This window comes from Salvelinus namaycush, chromosome 5 (assembly GCF_016432855.1).
Source record: "Salvelinus namaycush isolate Seneca chromosome 5, SaNama_1.0, whole genome shotgun sequence".
NCBI classification, from domain to species: domain Eukaryota; kingdom Metazoa; phylum Chordata; class Actinopteri; order Salmoniformes; family Salmonidae; genus Salvelinus; species Salvelinus namaycush.
The window spans coordinates 54,795,974-54,817,066 of NC_052311.1; the positions used below are offsets into that span (position 1 = coordinate 54,795,974).

General features: G+C 44.0%; 1 protein-coding gene across 1 annotated transcript in view; it reads left to right on the forward strand.

Moving 5' to 3' along the window:
* Nucleotides 1-21,093, forward strand: part of LOC120047193 (regulating synaptic membrane exocytosis protein 2-like) — a 221,937-nt gene extending 200,844 nt beyond the window's left edge. The window contains exons 26-30 of the mRNA XM_038992724.1: nucleotides 18,031-18,172; nucleotides 18,376-18,488; nucleotides 18,659-18,760; nucleotides 20,636-20,775; nucleotides 20,896-21,093. Of these exons, the coding sequence (XP_038848652.1) occupies nucleotides 18,031-18,172; nucleotides 18,376-18,488; nucleotides 18,659-18,760; nucleotides 20,636-20,775; nucleotides 20,896-21,093 (695 nt within the window). The remainder of the gene's footprint in view (nucleotides 1-18,030; nucleotides 18,173-18,375; nucleotides 18,489-18,658; nucleotides 18,761-20,635; nucleotides 20,776-20,895) is intronic.

Consider the following 21,093-nt stretch of genomic DNA (forward strand, 5'->3'; position numbering starts at 1 on the left):
AGTCATTAGACCATTTATTTTGGTATTGTCCGCATGTAGCTCGTTTTTGGTCACAGGTCCAGGAATGGTTGAAGAATTGCAACATTTGCGTAGAACTAACGCTACAGATAGCAATACTGGGGGATTTGAAAAGCCATAGTCAATCAATCAATAATATAATAATTATTTTAGCAAAAATGTTTATTTTTAATTTACAATCCGTGGAAGCTATGAGAATAGGAAGATTCAAATCTTTTGTGAAGCATCACAGCACAGTTGAAAAATATATGGCAAATAAAAATCCGAAATGGATGATGTTGGAAGATAGATGGGAAAGGTTGAGTGGAGCTGAAGGGTGGGACTAATAACAAGATAAACAATGTAGGGCATACGGGATCTGTGAAATGTGTATAGGTGCGGAGCTATTGTGAAATAGCACAGTTACAAGTGGAAATCAAACTGGATGGACAACAGAAATAGAGGAAGGACTAAGAACAAACAAGAGAGAACTATTATAAAGTAGACTGTGTCTGTAAAATGTGTATAAGATGTATAAATTGAAGGTAAAAACAGAAATGTTTATCAGTTTACTCCAATTGGGGGATCGGTGGTAGGGTTTGCGGGGAATAATAATAAAGGTATACTCTTTAAAAAAGTATGTATGTCTATGTAGGTATGTGTATGTATATATGTGTATATGTATGCATACGTGAATGGATATATATATTTACCCAAAAAAATATGGGGGATTGGAAATGATGCAGACAATTACATTGGAAGCAACATTCTTTCCGCAATATTAAGCTGATCCACCCCCCCAAAAAAAAAAAAAAAAAACAATTGTTCTCCTCCTCGTCTGAGGAGGAGCAGGGATTGGACCAAAACGCAGCTTGTGTGGAATACATGATGAATTTATTTAGACAAGACGAACACGAAGCACACTTGAACAATTACAAAACAATAAACGACGTAGACCGACCTGAACATGAGAACTTACAGAACACGAAGAACGCACGAACAGGAACAGACTAAACAAACGAAACAGTCCCGTGTGGTACATATACTGACACGGAAGACAATCACCCACAAACAAACGGTGTGAACAGCCTACCTTAATATGGTTCTCAATTAGAGGAAACGTCAAACACCTGCCCCTGATTGAGAACCATATAAGGCTAATTAACCAATGAACCTAAACAAGAAACAAATAACATAGACTGCCCACCCAGCTCACGTCCTGACCAACTAAACAAAGCTAAACAAAGGAAAAACAGGTCAGGAACGTGACAATGGGTGAATCTTTCCTTTAACTTCTTATGGCTGCAAGCCCGAGGCCGCCCACAATATGACAACAGCCACTTCAAGTGCAGGGCGCGAAATTCAAAATATATTTTTTTGAAATATTTAACTTTCACACATTAACAAGTCCAATACAGCAAATGAAAGGTACACATCTTGTGAATCCAGCCAACATGTCTGATTTTTAAAATGTTTTACAGCGAAAACAGCACGTATATTTATGTTAGCTCACCACCAAATACAAAAAAGGACAGACATTTTTCACAGCACAGGTAGCATGCACAAAGCCAACCTAACTAACCAAGAACCAACCAAACTAACCAAGAAACAACTTCATCAGATGACAGTCTTATAACATGTTATTCAATAAATCTATGTTTTGTTCGAAAAATGTGCATATTTCAGGTATAAATCATAGTTTACATTGCAGCTACAATCAGAAATTGCACCGAAAGCAGACAGAATAATTACAGACACCAACGCCAAATACCTAAATACTCATCATAAAACATTTCTGAAAAATACATAGTGTACAGCAAATGAAAGACAGGCATCTTGTGATTCCAGACAATATTTCCGATTTATTAAGTGTTTTACAACGAAAACACAATATAGCGTTATATTAGCTTACCACAATAGCCAAAAACACAAGCCATTTCCCAGCAGTAAAAGTTAGCGATCGTAACAAACCAGTAAAAGATATATAATTTTTGACTAACCTTGATATTCTTCATCAGATGACAGTCCTATAACATCAGGTTATACATACACTTATGTTTTGTTCGAATATGTGCATATTTAGAGCTGAAATCAATGGTTATACATTGTGCTAACTTAGCTACTTTTTCCCACAACGTCCGGATTTTTTTCTGACACTTTTTCTGACACACATATTCTGACCAAATAGCTATTCATAAACATAACTAAAAAATACATGTTGTATAGGAAATGATAGATCCACTAGTTCTTAATGCAATCGCTGTGTTAGAATTCTAAAAATAACTTCATTTCGACATACAGCTTCGGTATAGCTAGAGTACCCAAAAGCTGGGCGCTGACGACTAGTTCACATGTACGACAGATATATGAAATAGCATCATAAAATGTTTCCTACTTTTGCTGATCTTCCATCAGAATGTTGTACAAGGTGTCCTTTGTCAAGAACAATCGTTGTTTGGATTTAGAACGGCCTCTTTCCCTCTCGATTTAGCAAGCACACTAGCCAAGTGGCACGAATCTCTCCATGTCAACAAACGGAAGAGAACGGAACACGGCAAAACTCCCGAAAAAATTTCAATAATCTGATTAAACTATATTGAAAAAACATACTTTACGATGATATGGTCACATGTATCAAATAAAATCAAAGCCGGAGATAGTAGTCCCCTATAACGACAGCTTTTCAAAAGGCAAATCCAGGTCCCTCTTCGCGCCTTCCTGAAAACAGGAAATGGGGGACACGTCATTCAAAGAGCTGTAATTCGAGTCCAGATCAAGTTACACACTCCATTTATTCTCTCACTCCTTGTCGACATCTAGTGGAAGACGTATGAAGTGCATCTAAACTAATAAATAACAAGGACTTTAATAGGCAGCCCCTAGAACAGAGCCTCAATTTCAGACTTTCCACTTCCTGTCAGGAAGTTTGCTGCAAAATGAGTTCTGTTTTACTCACAGATATAATTCAAACGGTTTTAGAAACTAGAGAGTGTTTTCTATCCAATAGTAATAATAATATGCATATTGTACGAGCAAGAATTGAGTACGAGGCCGTTTGAAATGGGCACCTTTTATCTGGCTACTCAATACTGCCCCTGCAGCCAAAACAGGTTAACTTGTCTTATATGTTAACTCTATCTTATTCTCATGGTTCTGAATCTGTAGTTTTGCATTTCTACAAAGAATTTCTTCAAAGAAAGGTTTGTATTAGGATCAATGTTGATGTACCGAACATCTTTCAGAGTGATTATTCACAAGGCAGTGATTGTCTTATTGATATTATTTTTGAATGAATAACTTAATGTTGTCTAATGGCACATGGTACAACAGATGCTTCATGTGCTTTGCGTTGTCCATGATGTTAACCAATGTCCTTGTTTTGCCTTTTTTTGTCACAAATACATGATGCCTTTTGTTTTGAATTCAATAAAAACCAAGTTAGACACGATAGTGTAGCAATAGTTACAGAAAAACAAGATGGCCAAACAAGCTTTTTTGAGCAAGCAGAGCAGGACACGTGTGAGTGTGAGCTGACTGGGAGACCTGTCTTTTGGCACACGTCTGTCCCATGTGCCCGTCCATGCCTACCGAACCAACGTGGGCACTTTTATTATATGTCTCTGTCTCGATCATGTTCTTCCGTCAGTACATTACAGTACATCTCTTCTTGGTTAAGTGGTACTACTTAACACTGTGGTTGGCATGATGACTCTGTTGATTGGAGTCATGGTGCTGGCAACACCAGGGGTCATGTTCACCGTGTAGGGAACTCTAGCAAAACGTTGCAAAATGAAAACAAACTGCTCTCAGTATTGGACAGACAGTACCTCTCCATTTTGGACTGTTGTGTTTTTGGGTATTCTGGCATGGGTACATATAATGCTTGATGTACAAGTAACTGCCAAATGAAACGGAAACGCCAACATAAAGTGTCTTAATAGGGAGAATGGGGGTGTGCTTGGCCCTCCTTTTCCTGTAGTCCACGATCATCTTAATAGGGCATTGGGCCACCATGAGCCAGAACAGCACCTAGCACCTCTACTCATTTGGCGTTTTGTTGATGGTGGTGGAAAACACTGTCTTAGGAGCCGCTCCAAAATATCCCATAAGTATTCAATTGGGTTGAGATCTGGTCACTGAGATGACCATCAAAATCAAAATAATTAAATAAAATAATTAAAGAGCAACAATAAAATAACAGTAACGAGGCTATATACAGGGAGTACCTGTACAGAGTCAAAGTGCGGGGGCACAGGTTATTCGAGGTAGCTCACCTCAGATTAGACAAAGAGTTTTTCTTCAATGAGTCGGAGGGGAGGGATATACTATAGACACCCGACCAGGCCCAGATCCCCATCATTCGCGTCAGGACACTGAGATTTCGCGGAAAAAGATCAGGGTGCCTTGTGATGATCAGGCGACGAGTGGCTAACTGTCTTTGCCTTCCGTCCTGCTAGCTAACATTCAATCGCTGGAAAATAAATGGGACGAACTGAAGGCACTATTATAAATGGGACGAACTGAAGGCACTATTGGCAGGATAGAACAGCAGCCTCTGGTAAGACACGGAGCGGGGGCCTATGCATATATGTAAACAACAGCTGGTGCACGATATCTAAGGAAGTTTCAAGGTTTTGCTCGCCTGAGGTAGAGTATCTCATAGACTGGGTAGCCATTTGGTTAGCTGTTCAGCAGTCTCATGGCTTGTGGGTAGAAGCTGTTAAGAAGCCGCTTGGACCTAGACTTGGTGCTCCGGTACCGCTTGCTATGCGGTAGCAGAGAGAACCGTCTATGACTAGGGTGGCTGGAGTCTTTGTCCATTTTTAGGGCATTCCTCTGACACCGCCTGGTATCGAGGTCCTGGATGGCAGGAAGCTTGGCCCCAGTGATGTACTGGGTCATATGCACTACCTCCTCTCCTAAGGTGGAATAGGCATTGTTGTGCCCTCTTCACGACTGTCTTGGTGTGTTTGGACCATGACAGTTTGTTGGTGATGTGGACAACCTGCTCCACTACAGCCCTGTCGATGAGAATGGGGGCGTGCTCGGCCCTCCTTTTCCTGTAGTCTACGATCATCTCCTTTGTCTTGATCACGTTGAGGGAGAAGTTATTATCCTGGCACCACATTGCCAGGTCTCTGACCTCCTCCCTATAGGCTGTCTCATCGTTGTCGGTGATCAGGCCTACCACTGTTGTGTCGTCTGAAAACGTAATGATGGTGTTGGAGTCATGCTTGGCCATGCAGTCATGGGTGAACAGGGAGTACAGGAGGGGACTAAGTACACACCCCTAAGGGTCCCCAGTGTTAAGGATCAGCGTGGCAGATGTGTTGTTACCTACCCTTACCACCTGGGGGCGGCCCGTCAGGAAGTCCAGGATCCAGTTGCAGAGGGAGGTGTTTAGTCCCAGGGTCCTTAGCTTAGTGATGAACTTTGAGGGCACTATGGTGTTGAATGCCGAGCTGTAGTCAATGAATAGCATTCTCATGTAGGTTTTCCTTTTGTCCAGGTGTGAAAGGGCAGTGTGGAGTGCAATAGAGACTGCGTCATCTGTGCATCTGTTGGGGCGGTATGCAAATTGGAGTTGGTCTAGGGTTTCTGGGATGATGGTGTTGATGTGAGCCATGACCAGCCTTTCAAATCACTTCATGACTACAGACGTGAGTGCTACTGGTCGGTAGTCATTTAGGCAGGTTACCTTGGTGTTCTTGGGCACAGGGACTATGGTGGTCTGCTTGAAACATGTTGGTATTACAGATTCGGTCAGGGAGAGGTTGAACATGTCAGTGAAGACACTTGCCAGTTGGTCCGTGCATGCTTTTTATTGTTTTATTTTACCTTTATTTACCTAGGCAAGTCAGTTAAGAAAAAAAATCTTATTTTCAATCATGGCCTAGGAACAGAGTCGGTTTACTGCCTTGTTCAGGGGCAGAACTACAGATTTTTAACTTGTCAGCTCGGGGATTCGATCTTGCAACCTTCCGGTTACTAGTCCAACGCTCTAACCACTACCTGCTGCTTTGAGTACGCGTCCTGGTAATCCACCTGGTCACCTCGCTGACCAAGACCCTTCTCCCCCGATTGCTCAGTTTGGCCGGTCAGCCATCTCTAGGAAGAGTCTTGGTGGTTCCAAACTTGTTCCATTTAAGAATGATGGAGGCCACTGTGTTCTTGGGGACATTCAATGCTGCAGACATTTTTTGGTACCCTTCCCTAGATCTGTGCCTCGACACAATCCTGTCTTGAAGCTCTACGGACAATTCCTTCGACCTCATGGCTTGGTTTTTGCTCTGACATGCACTGTCAATTGTGGGACTTTATTTAGTAAGGTTTTCCCCAGTTGCCTCACTCTGTGTGGTCTTTTTCAGTTTCTTTCTGCTGTTGACTGTGTTGCCATTCGTTAATAGGTCACCTCGTTACAACATCCAGGTTACCTTTATAGTGCACGACTTTTCACCAGGGCCCATAGCTCTGGTCAAAACTACTGCACTACATAGGGAATAGGGTGCCACTGAATCATAGAAAAGGGATGATCCATCCATCAAGCAGCTTTTCCATTGGCCAATCAGCTTACATAACATAACACTGTTGTTTTTTGGTAAACGTCTCATCCACTGACAGCCTGTTAGTCTGTCAGCTTGGAACGTGACTCACCTCACGCCCCTTCCCCTTGCATATGGCTCCCGTGTCACCAAGTCAGCTCCTCTCCGACCACAGACAGGCATTCAACACAGCTGTGCTAAACATATACTTCCCCTATCACTCACTCACTCACCACGGTTTTAACCATTACTAAAGATATGTTCTGTTTCTGTTCTCGTCTGCTTGACTGTCCTCCCACTCTGTGTTCCAATGTGTAATAATACTGTTTTTCAATGAGGCAGAGCTATGAGCAATCTGTCAAAATGTATTATTTGATGTCTATATCCTCTTAGTCACCAACAGTTGGGTTTTTGAATGCCCTATTCGTTCTGGGAAGTGTTCCTGTTTTCTTTTGAACTAGTATTTTGTTTAATGATGACATATCCATGATATTGCCTTTAAAGGCCACATGTCACTCAAACAAAACAGTTTGTTTTCATTGGTATGATGTATGATATTCTGCATCATAACACTACAGATACATATGTATACTGTATGAGGGAGTGGAACGTGAAACGTGATTGCAAGTTGTATTATAGATGATTATCTTGACTCTGAAAGCCATCCCACGGCTGTCATAACATCTCTCTCTCATTCTCTCACTTTCACTTTCATTCTCTCACCTCTCTCTCTCTCACCATCTCTCCCTCTCTGTCTGTCAGTGTATTCACACCACTGAGGACAGGTAGTCACTGTGCTGCTGCTGTCTCTATACAGCTCAGTGTGTTCCTACTTCACCTTACCTTGTGTGTCCACCTCCACACACGTCACACTTTCCTCACAAACTGATCAAGGTGTGAACTACATACTGTAAGCTCTGTGTGTGTGCGTGCGTAACGGGTGGTTTGTTGAAAACACTTGTGTGACCTTGCCTGAGACCTGAAGGATTACATTGGTTCCTGGAAACAACGTGTAGGGCTAATGTGTGTTATTGACTAGGGCTCAATGTCAGTCTTAATGTAGCTTTGACAAGTATCCAAACCAGAACTCTCTTTTACACTCTCTTCTTCCCAGAAATATGCCTCTTGGTTTCCTTGGCGTCAGTGGACATTCCATCCTGTAGTTCCTCTGACTGTTACTGTAAAATTTGCCTGACTAACTGACTGACCTCTGTGAAATGTGTCGTGGTAATTTCCTGTATTACTAAATGATGAGAAAGGAAACCACACACAAGTCAGTTATATATTTGAAGTCCATCTTTAATTATATGAGCTTCACCATAGCCCTTTGACTCTCAGATCAATTCAGTGTCTATAAATGAATTCTCTGAGAGTCCTTACAAAAAAATACTTAGTATCTAGTATATAGCCAAGATACACCCCTCTCAACTCACATGACGAACCACAGATCTTAGGAACTTTACAAAGGGCCTTTTACTTGAAAGAGGAGTATCCCATAGCCAGATAGCATTAGCTATAAATTATCGTTCAGTTTGGTCTCTTAGACGAGGTTCTACTTCTCGTTCTTGGTACTTCATATTACCAAAGCATTACCTCATCCAATGGCATATATCAATTGTCAATTCTAGATACGCCCATCTCAAATACACCCCACCCCTGGACAAGCTCCCTGAGGGGAGTGAGCCTCTAGGTCATATACTATGAAAGATAAGTTCAACATCAGAGGGGACATACAATGGTTCCAGACACTGCCATACTCCTCCCCCCAATGGGAAAAGGAGGGAATGACTGGAGTACAGACATAGTGGAGCCCTTCACATGGTTTCACAGATATATTCATTATGAAGACATTGTTCAAACCTGACTTCTCCCTTTCTGATATTCTGCCTATTACCAGACATGTAAAAGACAAGCCTGACCTCTCCCCTCTCTGGACCCCAAGTGACTTTTCCCTAGAGGAGATAGGAAAATGCAACTGCCAACAGTATAGTCCAAAAGAAGACATTCCAATGACAAGTATAAAGTAAATAAAACATCTTATTCCTCTATGTTACCTAACTAATTCTGATTCAGCTACGACAAATGGAATGAGCTGTTGGATCAAACTGAGATACTGATGCCTTTCATCTCCATACCTTGGCTCCCCCCCCACCCTATATGTATGTCATGTGATCTAATCTGATGGGATTTGAAACAATACAAAACAATACAATATGATATTATACAATATGACATAATATCATTATGATTAGTCTTCAAATCCGTTCTCCTTTATGAAGCTAATTGTGGTTTCCATTTGTGGTCACCAGGATGACCTGAATCAGTCCTGTAGTGTTGGTGTGGCAGATGGCAGGTAGCTCTCAGAGCCAGGAGCTGGAGGAAAGCTTCCCCACCGCCAGGGCTGCGGTGTGTGTTTGTGTGTGTGTATGACTGTATTGTATCAGTTGCCATTATAGCCCTAGCTATATGGTCTGAGGGCTGCTGTTGTGCTGGTCTGTATGACGGTGGTGGACTGGGCATTAGAGAGAGAGGAAACAGAGGGGACAGGACAGCTCCATTAGGCTGTGTTTACACTCTGCAGGCTGACTGGTTCTGTTTCTCTGTCTAACGCTTGGTCTCACCCTGCTCCATCAATCACACACGTTTTCTTCCCCAAAGACCAACCAGTCTTTGATGTCTTTATGTTGCTGCTCACCACCCGCGTCACTTCAGGGTTATTATGTTGCTGCTCACCACCCGCGTCACTTCAGGGTGATTATGTTGCTGCTCACCACCCGCGTCACTTCAGGGTTATTATGTTGCTGCTCACCACCCGCGTCACTTCAGGGTGATTATGTTGCTGCTCACCACCCGCGTCACTTCAGGGTTATTATGTTGCTGCTCACCACCCGCGTCACTTCAGGGTGATTATGTTGCTGCTCACCACCCGCGTCACTTCAGGGCTATTATGTTGCTGCTCACCACCCGCGTCACTTCAGGGTGATTATGTTGCTGCTCACCACCCGCGTCACTTCAGGGTGATTATGTTGCTGCTCACCACCCGCGTCACTTCAGGGTTATTATGTTGCTGCTCACCACCCGCGTCACTTCAGGGTTATTATGTTGCTGCTCACCACCCGCGTCACTTCAGGGTTATTATGTTGCTGCTCACCACCCGCGTCACTTCAAGGTTATTATGTTGCTGCTCACCACCCGCGTCACTTCAGGGTTATTATGTTGCTGCTCACCACCCGCGTCACTTCAGGGTGATTATGTTGCTGCTCACCACCCGCGTCACTTCAGGGTGATTATGTTGCTGCTCACCACCCGCGTCACTTCAGGGTTATTATGTTGCTGCTCACCACCCGCGTCACTTCAGGGTTATTATGTTGCTGCTCACCACCCGCGTCACTTCAGGGTTATTATGTTGCTGCTCACCACCCGCGTCACTTCAGGGTTATTATGTTGCTGCTCACCACCCGCGTCACTTCAGGGTTATTATGTTGCTGCTCACCACCCGCGTCACTTCAGGGTGATTATGTTGCTGCTCACCACCCGCGTCACTTCAGGGTGATTATGTTGCTGCTCACCACCCGCGTCACTTCAGGGTTATTATGTTGCTGCTCACCACCCGCGTCACTTCAGGGTTATTATGTTGCTGCTCACCACCCGCGTCACTTCAGGGTGATTATGTTGCTGCTCACCACCCGCGTCACTTCAGGGTTATTATGTTGCTGCTCACCACCCGCGTCACTTCAGGGTTATTATGTTGCTGCTCACCACCCGCGTCACTTCAGGGTGATTATGTTGCTGCTCACCACCCGCGTCACTTCAGGGTGATTATGTTGCTGCGCACCACCCGCGTCACTTCAGGGTTATTATGTTGCTGCTCACCACCCGCGTCACTTCAGGGTTATTATGTTGCTGCTCACCACCCGCGTCACTTCAGGGTTATTATGTTGCTGCTCACCACCCGCGTCACTTCAGGGTTATTATGTTGCTGCTCACCACCCGCGTCACTTCAGGGTGATTATGTTGCTGCTCACCACCCGCGTCACTTCAGGGTGATTATGTTGCTGCTCACCACCCGCGTCACTTCAGGGTGATTATGTTGCTGCTCACCACCCGCGTCACTTCAGGGTGATTATGTTGCTGCTCACCACCCGCGTCACTTCAGGGTGATTATGTTGCTGCTCACCACCCGCGTCACTTCAGGGTTATTATGTTGCTGCTCACCACCCGCGTCACTTCAGGGTGATTATGCCCCGGCCTTGCTGTTATCATCTGATGAGTAGCGTTCTTGGGATTCCCGTTGTGTGAGGTGCTATTATTTTCCAGACTATCTGTCGTCTTTTTGCTGTTTTGATCGTAATAAAACACATCTCTGTCTGTGAAGCAATGACTAATACATCTTAAAAACTATTGTACACGTTGTTGGGAAAGAATCAAAGATGTTGAGGCGGTCATTGCTGTACAGTCTTATAAGGTAGAAGGTCTATGGACTTCCAGACCACGGTCAGAATGCATATTGAAAGTGTTTCAGGTGCGCTTGATTTGAAGTGTGCAGTATATCATCTGTTCCATTGTACCAGGGAAACTAAATCAAACAAAGACCAAGTATTTGAAAGTATTTCACATATGTTCTGTATTTGACCCAAGTCTGTGGGCATCTACTTTAGGCCTTAGGATAGTGTTGGACAGAGAACTGATTACAGAAATGAAGATAATGTAAAGCACAGTTCATTTCTTCACCAGCTGTCATATAAAAGAGTTGAAATTACCTTCTATGCTTTATACTAATGCCCGACTTTTAACTTGCTGCATTAATTAATATGAATTACTTCAATACAGAGAGACCTTTTCTTACTCATGTGCAGTGTATTTCACAATTAATGAGATTTCAGCACCTGGCTTTCATTTATTTACTTTTTGTCCTCTGAAAGGAGTGTGAAGTGCACTCTATTTGTGGATACCAGATCTACACAGACAGACATGTGGGAAATAAACCAGCTGGCTATGTAATCAACCTAATTTTCTTCAGACGAGTCTGTGCATTGTATTCAACACCTTGATCATTGGTCTTTATGTCGTCTCTTGGGACTGGTCCTTGGTTGGATGGAAGGAGGAGGGTTGGCTACACCAAAGGTGCTAATGGTGTGGCACACGGCACCTGCACAACGTGTTGTTTTCGTTGAACGCCAATCACAGTCACGTGGTCAGTGAGACATGTACCATTCCCCATCCCAGAACGTCTGGACCATTCCTCTGAATCTTTCACACACTTGTTTTACAGTAGCTCTGGGTTGTTATGGTAATGTTGTATGTACGTTGCTAGGTAAAGACAAATATCAAAGCTGTGTATCTATATACTCTAGATATTTTTCCACACTAAGACCTTGTTTGTGGGTTACTTATAATGTTTATATATCAGCTCCAATCTGATGCATCTCTTACAATCTGCCACTCAGGTGAATATTTTCCATTTAGACAAGTCCGACCTGTCATAATCCCCACACCAACCTCATGGTTGAAGGATTCTTCACAGGGAAGAATAAGTGTCCTCAGAGGAATCGTCTGATGTGCTGTAGTAATCTACCTCTCTGCAAGTCCTTTACTCTTTGAAACATATACAATGTAGTTGGGTATTCTTCGTTCTATAGAACTAATGGAACAGGGGTCAGGGGTCAGCCAAGCATTCAGTAGAGTACTAGAGCTCTGAGACCAACAGAACACATCACCCTCTGCCATGTCAAGTGACAAGGCTATTTAACAAAACTGCACTTATTGCTATCTTCTGTCTTCTTCCTGTAGTGATGAGTGTGTCACACTCTGGAAGGAATAGTCCAGCAATATAAAGATGCACCTACTTTTGGCTTGTTCGTGCGACCTCACTCATTATAATGATCCACTAATTATTGGTGCCACTCCAAAACATTAAGCCTCTGGCTCTGACAGCCGGATCACCTACCTCAAAGTTAATGGTGTGTGTCTGATGGTTGTGATACGTAGGAGGAGGTGTTAACAGGATCCTCATTAATACACAATGAGTTGTATTCTGATTTTAGTGCACTTACAAATGTAAATGTCTCCCATTAAGAACAATTCAGGATTTACACGAAAGTCAAAAGTTTAGTACGCATATCTCAACTTTCACTCTGGTCGTATCATTGTCATATTCCAGACTGCTACAGTCAGATGACGCATTAAAATGACCCAGCTGGTTCAGACGGTGTTCTTCTCTTCTGTCTAATTTCCTTTACTTGTTCATCTGACCTAGATGAGAACATGTCATTCAATGGACAAAAGGGGAAATTGGGCGATTTTGTTTGGTGGAAATAGGTTGCAGTGTTTCTCTTAGTCAGGACTTTTATTCCCAGTGAGGGACTGTAGCCCAGAGGTATGCTATATTTAAAGGAGAGCAGCTCACTGCTTGTTCAGTAATTGGCCAGTACTGTGTCTATTCTGCCAGTTTCTCTGAGAAAAGCACAGCAGTTGGTTTTCTGACAAGATAGTTAAAAAAGCACAATTTAGCTGTCTGTTGTTTCAGTGCTAACCTGCCTCTACAGACACTTTGGCTCTCTCTTCACCAAGCCTGATGTCCTAGATTGTAATGGCATGTGGGAGAGATGCCCTATATTCCAATCTAATTTTACTGTGCTCAGAAACTTTGTAAAGGGTCTTAGGAACCACCTGTGAGATCTGGACTGAAGTGGTTCTGGATGGATGGTCCAAGCTGGTCCAAGCTGATCCAAACTGGTCCAAGCACACACTCCCAGTACTGAAGTGAGCTGTTTAGAGGATGTCTGTTGCCTCAGGTTGAAGAGAGAGATGCCAGAGATGGCCATAATGAACTCTGAAGTGTTTATGGCCACTAATTCAAACAGTCCATGTTGAAGCTTAGGTGCTTGAAATGATGTTGAAGGAAGTGATGTCTCAAAGACAAGAATTCGGTTGATAGCCATTTTGTGAGATTGTCTCACAAATGACAATTATTTAACAGACGGTAAATTTGAACTAACTCTGGTGAATTCTCCTTCGATAACGGCAATAATTTCAGCGCCGCTGTACTGATGATGCATGGGAATTTAAACAGAGAGTGGGATAGCTGGCTACATGGGGTTTGCTGCAATCTTTGGTGGAAAAACACTGAAGAGAACTGCGCTGCTGGGGACCGTGGGGGTGGGAGGGGGATGGAGATGGAGATCTATCACGTGAACTGTGAGTGACCGGCATGTGGCTAACACCCCCCCCCCCCCATAGCTGTTCAGGGTTGTTTATGCCCCTAATGGCTGGCTGTCACAGGGACCTCTGTGGCTCTGTGTTTGTGCATGCGTGTGTGTGTGTGTGTGTGTGTGTGTGTGTGTGTGTGTGTGTGTGTGTGTGTGTGTGTGTGTGTGTGTGTGTGTGTGTGTGCGTGTGCGTACGAGAGAGGAGCCAGTGAGGTTCAGTGAGTCGTATCTCTGGGTAGAGCGCCTTTGCCTGGAGAGGCAGCCGAGGTGCGCCTGAGCAGTGAGCCCTCTGATTGGCTGAGGAGGATGCAGCTTGCCCCCCCCCCCTCTTCTTTTCCCAATTGCGTTAGAAGAGGAGAGGGATGGAGAGGAGCTGAGTAGCAGGCACATAGCACAGAGCACTAACACGGAGTAGAGAAGCAAGCAAGCTCTCTCTCAACCCAGTCTCACTCTACGCAGCACAGGGAGACAACACACAGAGCTACATCAGAGAGCCATTCTGCTACAGTACAGCTCCATAGTCTGCTCTTGAGCTTCAGCGTTCAACCAGTTCTTCAGTTATCCTCTCGGTGCACAGTAGAGCTGTCTGGAGACCTGTAACGTCCGCTAGAAGGCGACTTTACTCAGGTGATCAGTGGGTGATCAGTGGGTGATCAGTGACCATGGGTAGGCAGGGGCATGATGCCACTGCAGCGGCTGGCGCCCCGGGGTCCGGGATGCGCATGCAGCGTTCCCAGAGCAAGATGAGCCTGTCTGCGTCGTTCGAGGCGCTGGCCAACTACTTCCCCTGCATGAACTCCTTCGACGAAGAGGACGGAGGTAAGACGAGATGGCCCTAACCCTGGGACACTGAGGCAGACACACACAGCTTCTGCTGCTGCTGCTGCTGGAGGGAGAGAGGCAGGAGCTGAGGGGGGAGAGAGGGAGCAGAGGGATGGGATGGGGGGATGGAGAGGGGCAGCGGGAAGAGAGGGAGCAGACAAAGGGCTGGAGGGGTGGAGAGAGATGGAGCAGGGCATAGAGGAGAGGGAGGGATGGACTGATGGTTGACTGATGACCTGAAGGGGGAGAGGGAGCACAGGGAGGGTGGAGGCTGTTGTAGTATTAGCTGTGGTACAGTACTGTGTTGCTGGTGGATGGGCATGCTCAGTGTGTTTTTGGAGAGGCTTCTTTTACTTCAGTAGCTACTTCCCTGTTCGTGTCATTGGCTACTGCTTTAGATCTGATGTTCTGTTCTGAAACACTGTCTGGCTCCCTCATTGACTTCACTTACCAATGGCAAGCATGCTTGTCTTGTCTCGATTGGAATGAATCACTATTTGTTTTGGTGTGGGCGATAGAATAGATTTAGATATTGTGTTGACATCGTATCCAGTGTCGAGCGTGTGTGTTTGTAGCTGTTTTATTTCTGAGTGGGTGTTGAGAATATGTTTGATAATCAAGATAGGATGTTTTCATAAAACTAGGTTAGGGGGATTGTATTAGCTGTGGTTGTATTAGCTGGGTTAGGGGGATTGTAATTAGCCTCCTCCTATAAATAGACTTAATAGACTCTTCTGAAATAGACATGATCTACTGGAATGTTGAGATAATACGGTAGAAATGTCTCCAGCCCCCTCCATCTCAATCCTCTTTCTGGGTAGACACTGACTTAATGCTTCCTTACCTGGAGTTAAAGGTACTCGAGTAGTCGACCCAAAATGTGCGTCCAATCATGTTGCTCTTCACAAACATTTCTCCCAGATGACACTGTACTGATGATGTTTGTAAAGTGTCATTTGATTGGACAGAAGTGACACTGCAGGTGAGTCTTTGATGTGTAGTTTATGTTGCGTGAAGACAGTATCTTAGAGTAGGACTCCAGCAGAGAATAGCTCCTCAAATGAAGGTTTTGTTCTAGCATCTAGATGGGCTCTGGGAAAATGACTTTTTATGATTTTCCCAGAGCCCATATATCTCTACCACTCCAAAGTGACGCATTTTCGTTGAGGAGTGTTTCACGGCTAGGGCTGGATGCACTGCAGCATTTTCTAAATGCTTTACATTTTTTTCTGCCTTTCACAGATCCTTATCTCTTTGGAGAATACATATTTTTCTAGATTGTTTTCCTTTTTAGTGGGAAATGGAGTTTAATGATGTGTATGGAACGCACTTTCAATAGTAGTAGCTTAATTTGACTGACTAGATCTGTCTGGGTGAGCTTTACAAAAATCCACTCCGTAATCTTCTTAATACTTCTTAATACTCTACCTTAATTACAAACCATGACTACGGCAAAGTGTGTGTGTGTGTGTGTGTGTTTGGGGGGGGGGGGGGGGGGCTGGCTCATGGCACATACAGTCTCATCATAATCACACACCTTTATTCAGCATTAGGTATAAACTGCATCATTAAAAACAGTTGGCTGGCCATTAAAAAGCGATTTCATAGATTAGCTTCTCCGCCTTTATTAGTATTGCCATCCATAATGACCTCAGATACGTACAGCCATATGCATGCTAACCACACTAGATGCAGTGGTCAGGTTGACCTTAGCTTTGATTCAGCTGAATGAATGTTCATTGATTCATTCAGCTGATCATTCAGCACATCGCTCATTGATTGTGTTTAGGTGGTTGCTGCATGGCGGGAGCCTGACTGTCTGTCACACTGGCAGCTCTTTAGATGCCTTTAGACGTCACTGTCAGCTTCTCTGAATCCAGTTTGCTTTGTCAATGCTGAGGAGAGGATGAGGAGGCGGATGTCATTGAATAGCTGAGATGCCAGGGTTCTGGCCTAAGCAGTGAGGGCCTGCCTGAGTAATAAAGGCTTATCTTCCTCTGATTCTAAGAGTCTGTACTTCCTGTGGATGGGAGACAGGCAGGCAGACAGGAAGTGAGAGAAGCTACAGGCAGGGACAGTAGTCAGAGTATAATTAAGGCATTTGAAGATGAGCATATTCTTGGCACAAATCACACACACACAAATGCGAAGTTACAGAGAGGGAAATTGCATTAAGAATAATATGAATATATGCCAGATTATTTTCTGTTTATTTGAACACAGAGAATGGGGAATTGTTGAGTGGTCTTCAAACTGTAAGAAGTCTTGGTTATAGAGGGCTTTATTACCCCCTCTGTGTGTTGCCCTCATAAAGGTTGTTCCTGTGATAAAGCAGAACCACTCTTACGCATGTAAACATTGAGTGAGGAACATTCACTCTCTATGTTGAGATGCATTCCCTGTCCAGTGGTCATGCCTGACACAAATTAGCTCTATTTACGTTCGTTCTCTTTACCCTGGTTATCCTCCGAGTTAAACGATAACACTGCTTGAACTCAATAACTCTGCTTCCTGCATTCCTTACTGAGAGACAAGACAGACCCATTAGTTCACCTTTTACCATTTGACACTTTTAATTAGTCCGCTGTACCCCTTATGCATTTTTGTATTTGAAGGAACTGCCATTTTGTTTCTTTGGTTCTCTGCAAAAAGCCCTGTCATGTGACTTGTGTAGAGCTCTGCAGTGGCTGACTTGTACCAGTACCTGCTCCTACAGTTACCTCCAGTATATCCCTCTCCTGGCCCTCCTTGGTAGTTTGCAAAGAATGCCATTCAGGCCCCACGCAGCTCCAGCCACGTCCTGGCCATGTGCCCTACACAGGGCCTGCTGTCGCATAGACTGGAGATGTTCAGCGAGTCTAATGGGGGCGGTCAGCTGTCACCTTGTATCAGTTGGGGGAGGCCAGACACTGAATGGTCCTAGGTGGAACAGAGGAATGGAGGGGGGAGAGAAAGAGAGGGAGAGAGAGACTCTAAGCTAGAGCAAGAACCCTGCAGAGCAGGCAGCCGGTGCTCTGGCATAGCAGGAAGAGGGATGTACATGGTCTTCTTCTGTTTAGCCCATTCATACACGAACACACATACACACACACGTATCCACAAACAACTGTTTAAAAAATATATTTCTGTAGATACTGTAATATGGCACTTTATGTTTAATAAATCTTTTTGCTAAATTATCACATGGAAGTTGCAGTCCCTTGGTAGCACTGAGAATAGGGTGCATGATGTTGTTGGTAGAATTGTCATAGAGTGGAAGTGTGATCTTCCTGTTGATGACTTCAATGAGACTTCTCGTAATAAGTGAAAATGCTACGTCTACAATTAACCTACTGTATGTAATTCGAAAGCAAAGCAGACACTTGAGAGCAATGTATTGACTATTTCTCCACCCTGCTCTCTTTCCCTCTCTGTCCCTCTCTCTATCTCTTTCTCCCGCTCTGTCCCTCTGTTCTGTCCAGAAGCCGGTGGGAAGAAGCTTCGCAGCACCGTGCAGAGGAGCACAGAGACGGGCTTGGCCGTAGAGATGAGGAGCCGGATGACTCGGCAGGCCAGCAGAGAGTCCACCGACGGTAGCATGAACAGCTACAGCTCCGAGGGAAAGTAAGTGAAGTATGACGCATACCAATGTGATAATGCACATCCCCCCCCCAAAAAACAGGGTTTCAAATGTAGGTTTGGGGTGCTCATTTGAATTTCCTGTCTTTTTTGGGGATCTTGACAACTCTAAATAAGCAAGTTCAAGCTTTGAGGCCTTCTTCTTTAGTCTCCATAGTTACCAGTGTCATCTCTCCCTTCCGTTCCAGCCTGATCTTCCCTGGTGTTAGGCTGTCCTCCGACGCCCAGTTCTCTGACTTCCTGGATGGACTAGGCCCAGCCCAGCTGGTTGGACGACAGACGCTAGCTACACCACCCATGGGTGGGTGGATCAGATTCCTGGAACAATGTTGTGTCAAGAGATTTTGAATAAATTATATATTTGGTTTACGTGTCAAGAAGCCTTTAGCGACCCTATCCCATACGGAAGGGATATCTGTATTGTGTGAATGGAGTGTTGAGATTGTGTTGGCTGTGGTGTGTGTTGTTCAGGTGACATCCAGATTGGAATCGTGGACAAGAAAGGAGCGCTGGAGGTGGAAGTGATCCGAGCCCGTGGCCTTGTGGGAAAACCAGGTTCCAAGGCACTGCCAGGTAATTTACTACGTGATGTATAATATATTAATATATGCTATTTAGCAGACACATACAGTTGAAGTCGGAAGTTTACATACACCTTAGCCAAATACATTTAAACTCCGTTTTTCACAATTCCTGACATTTAATCCGAGTGAAAATTCCCTGTCTTAGGTCAGTTAGGATTACCACTTTATTTTAAGAATGTGAAATGTCAGAATAATAGTAGAGAGAATGATTTATTTCAGCTTTTATTTCTTTCATCACATTCCCAGTGGGTCAGAAGTTTACATACACTCAATTAGTATTTGGTAGCATTGCCTTTAAATTGTTTAACTCGGGTCAAACGTTTCGGGTAGCCTTCCACAAGCTTCCCACAATAAGTTGGGTGAATTTTGGACCATTCCTCCTGACAGAGCTGGTGTAACTGAGTAGGTTTGTATGCCTCCTTGCTTGCACACGCCTTTTCAGTTCTGCCCACAAATTTTCTATGGGATTGAGGTCAGGGCTTTGTGATGGCCACTCCAATACCTTGACTTTGTTGTCCTTAAGCCATTTTGCCACAACTTTGGAAGTATGCTTGGGGTCATTGTCCATTTGGAAGACCCATTTGCGACCAAGCTTTAACTTCCTGACTGATGTCTTGAGATGTTGCTTCAATATATCCACATAATTTTCCTACCTCATGATGTCATCTATTTTGTGAAGTGCACCAGTCCCTCCTGCAGCAAAGCACCCCCACAACATGATGCTGCCACCCTCGCGCTTCACGGTTGGGATGATTTTCTTCAGCTTGCAAGCCTCCACCTTTTTCCTCCAAACATAACGATGGCCATTATGGCCAAACAGTTCTATTTTTGTTTCATCAGACCAGAGGACATTTCTCCAAAAAGTATCATCTTTGTCCCCATGTGCAGTTGCAAACCGTAGTCTGGGTTTTTTATGTAGGTTTTGGAGCAGTGGCTTCTTCCTTGCTGAGCGGCCTTTCAGGTTATGTCGACATAGGACTCGTTTTACTGTGTATATAGATACTTTTGTACCTGTTTCCTCCAGCATCTTCACAACAAAGTCCATTCATCTCTAGGAGACAGAACGTGTCTCCTTCCTGAGCGATATGACGGCTGCGTGGTCCCATGGTGTTTATACTTGCGTACTATTGGAGTGGATGAATATGTATGAACTTTCCAATTTGTAAGTCGCTCTGGATAAGAGCGTCTGCTAAATGACTTAAATGTAAATGTAATTGTTTGTACAGATGAACGTGGTACCTTCAGGCGTTTGGAAATTGCTCCCAAGAATGAATCAGACTTGTGGCTGATTTCTTTTGATTTTCCCATGATGTCAAGCAAAGAGGCACTGAGTTTGAAGGTAGGCCTTGAAATACATCCACCGGTACACCTCCAATTGACTCAAATGATGTCAATTAGCCTATCAGAAGCTTCTGGAATTTTCCAAGCTGTTTTAAGGCACAGTCAACTTAGTGTATGTAAACTTCTGACCCACTGGAATTGTGATACAGTGAATTATAAGTTAAATAATCTGTCTGTAAACAATTATTGGAAAAATTACTTGTGTTATGCACAAAGTAGATGTCGTAACCGACTTGCCAAAACTATAGTTTAACAAGAAATTTGTGGAGTGGTTGAAAAATTTGTTTTAATGACTTCAACCTAAGTGTATGTAAACTTCCGACTTCAACTGCATATCCAAAGCTACTTACAGTACCGTGAGTACATACATTTTTTGTATCCTGTATTTGAGTGGAATAGAATAGAACCCACAGCCCCGAACTTCATGCTAGTACCAACTGGTCACTACGGTAACCAGCGCTTGAACCAACTGACAATGCTGCCAATAGTATTGTAACTATTCTGTCTCTCTCTCTCTTCATAGCACCATATGTAAAAGTGTATCTTTTGGAAAACGGAGCCTGCATAGCCAAAAAGAAAACAAAAGTAGCAAGAAAAACCTTGGATCCCCTTTACCAGCAGCAACTGCCGTTCGAAGAGGCTCCTGGAGGGAAAGTTCTACAGGTAAACTTCTACGTTCTACAAGGCCTTGATAAATACTTCACAGTTCACACATAATTTCTAAACAAATGCAGGCATCTAAAATATTATAATAACATGTCTAATGAACCCTCTTCTCCACAGATCATCGTATGGGGAGACTACGGACGCATGGACCATAAATCCTTTATGGGAGCAGTTCAGATACTTTTAGATGAGCTGGACCTGTCTAACATGGTGATTGGCTGGTTCAAGCTCTTTCCTCCTTCCTCATTGGTGGACCCTACCCTGGCCCCCTTGACAAGAAGAGCTTCCCAAACGTCATTGGATAGCCGGTCATAG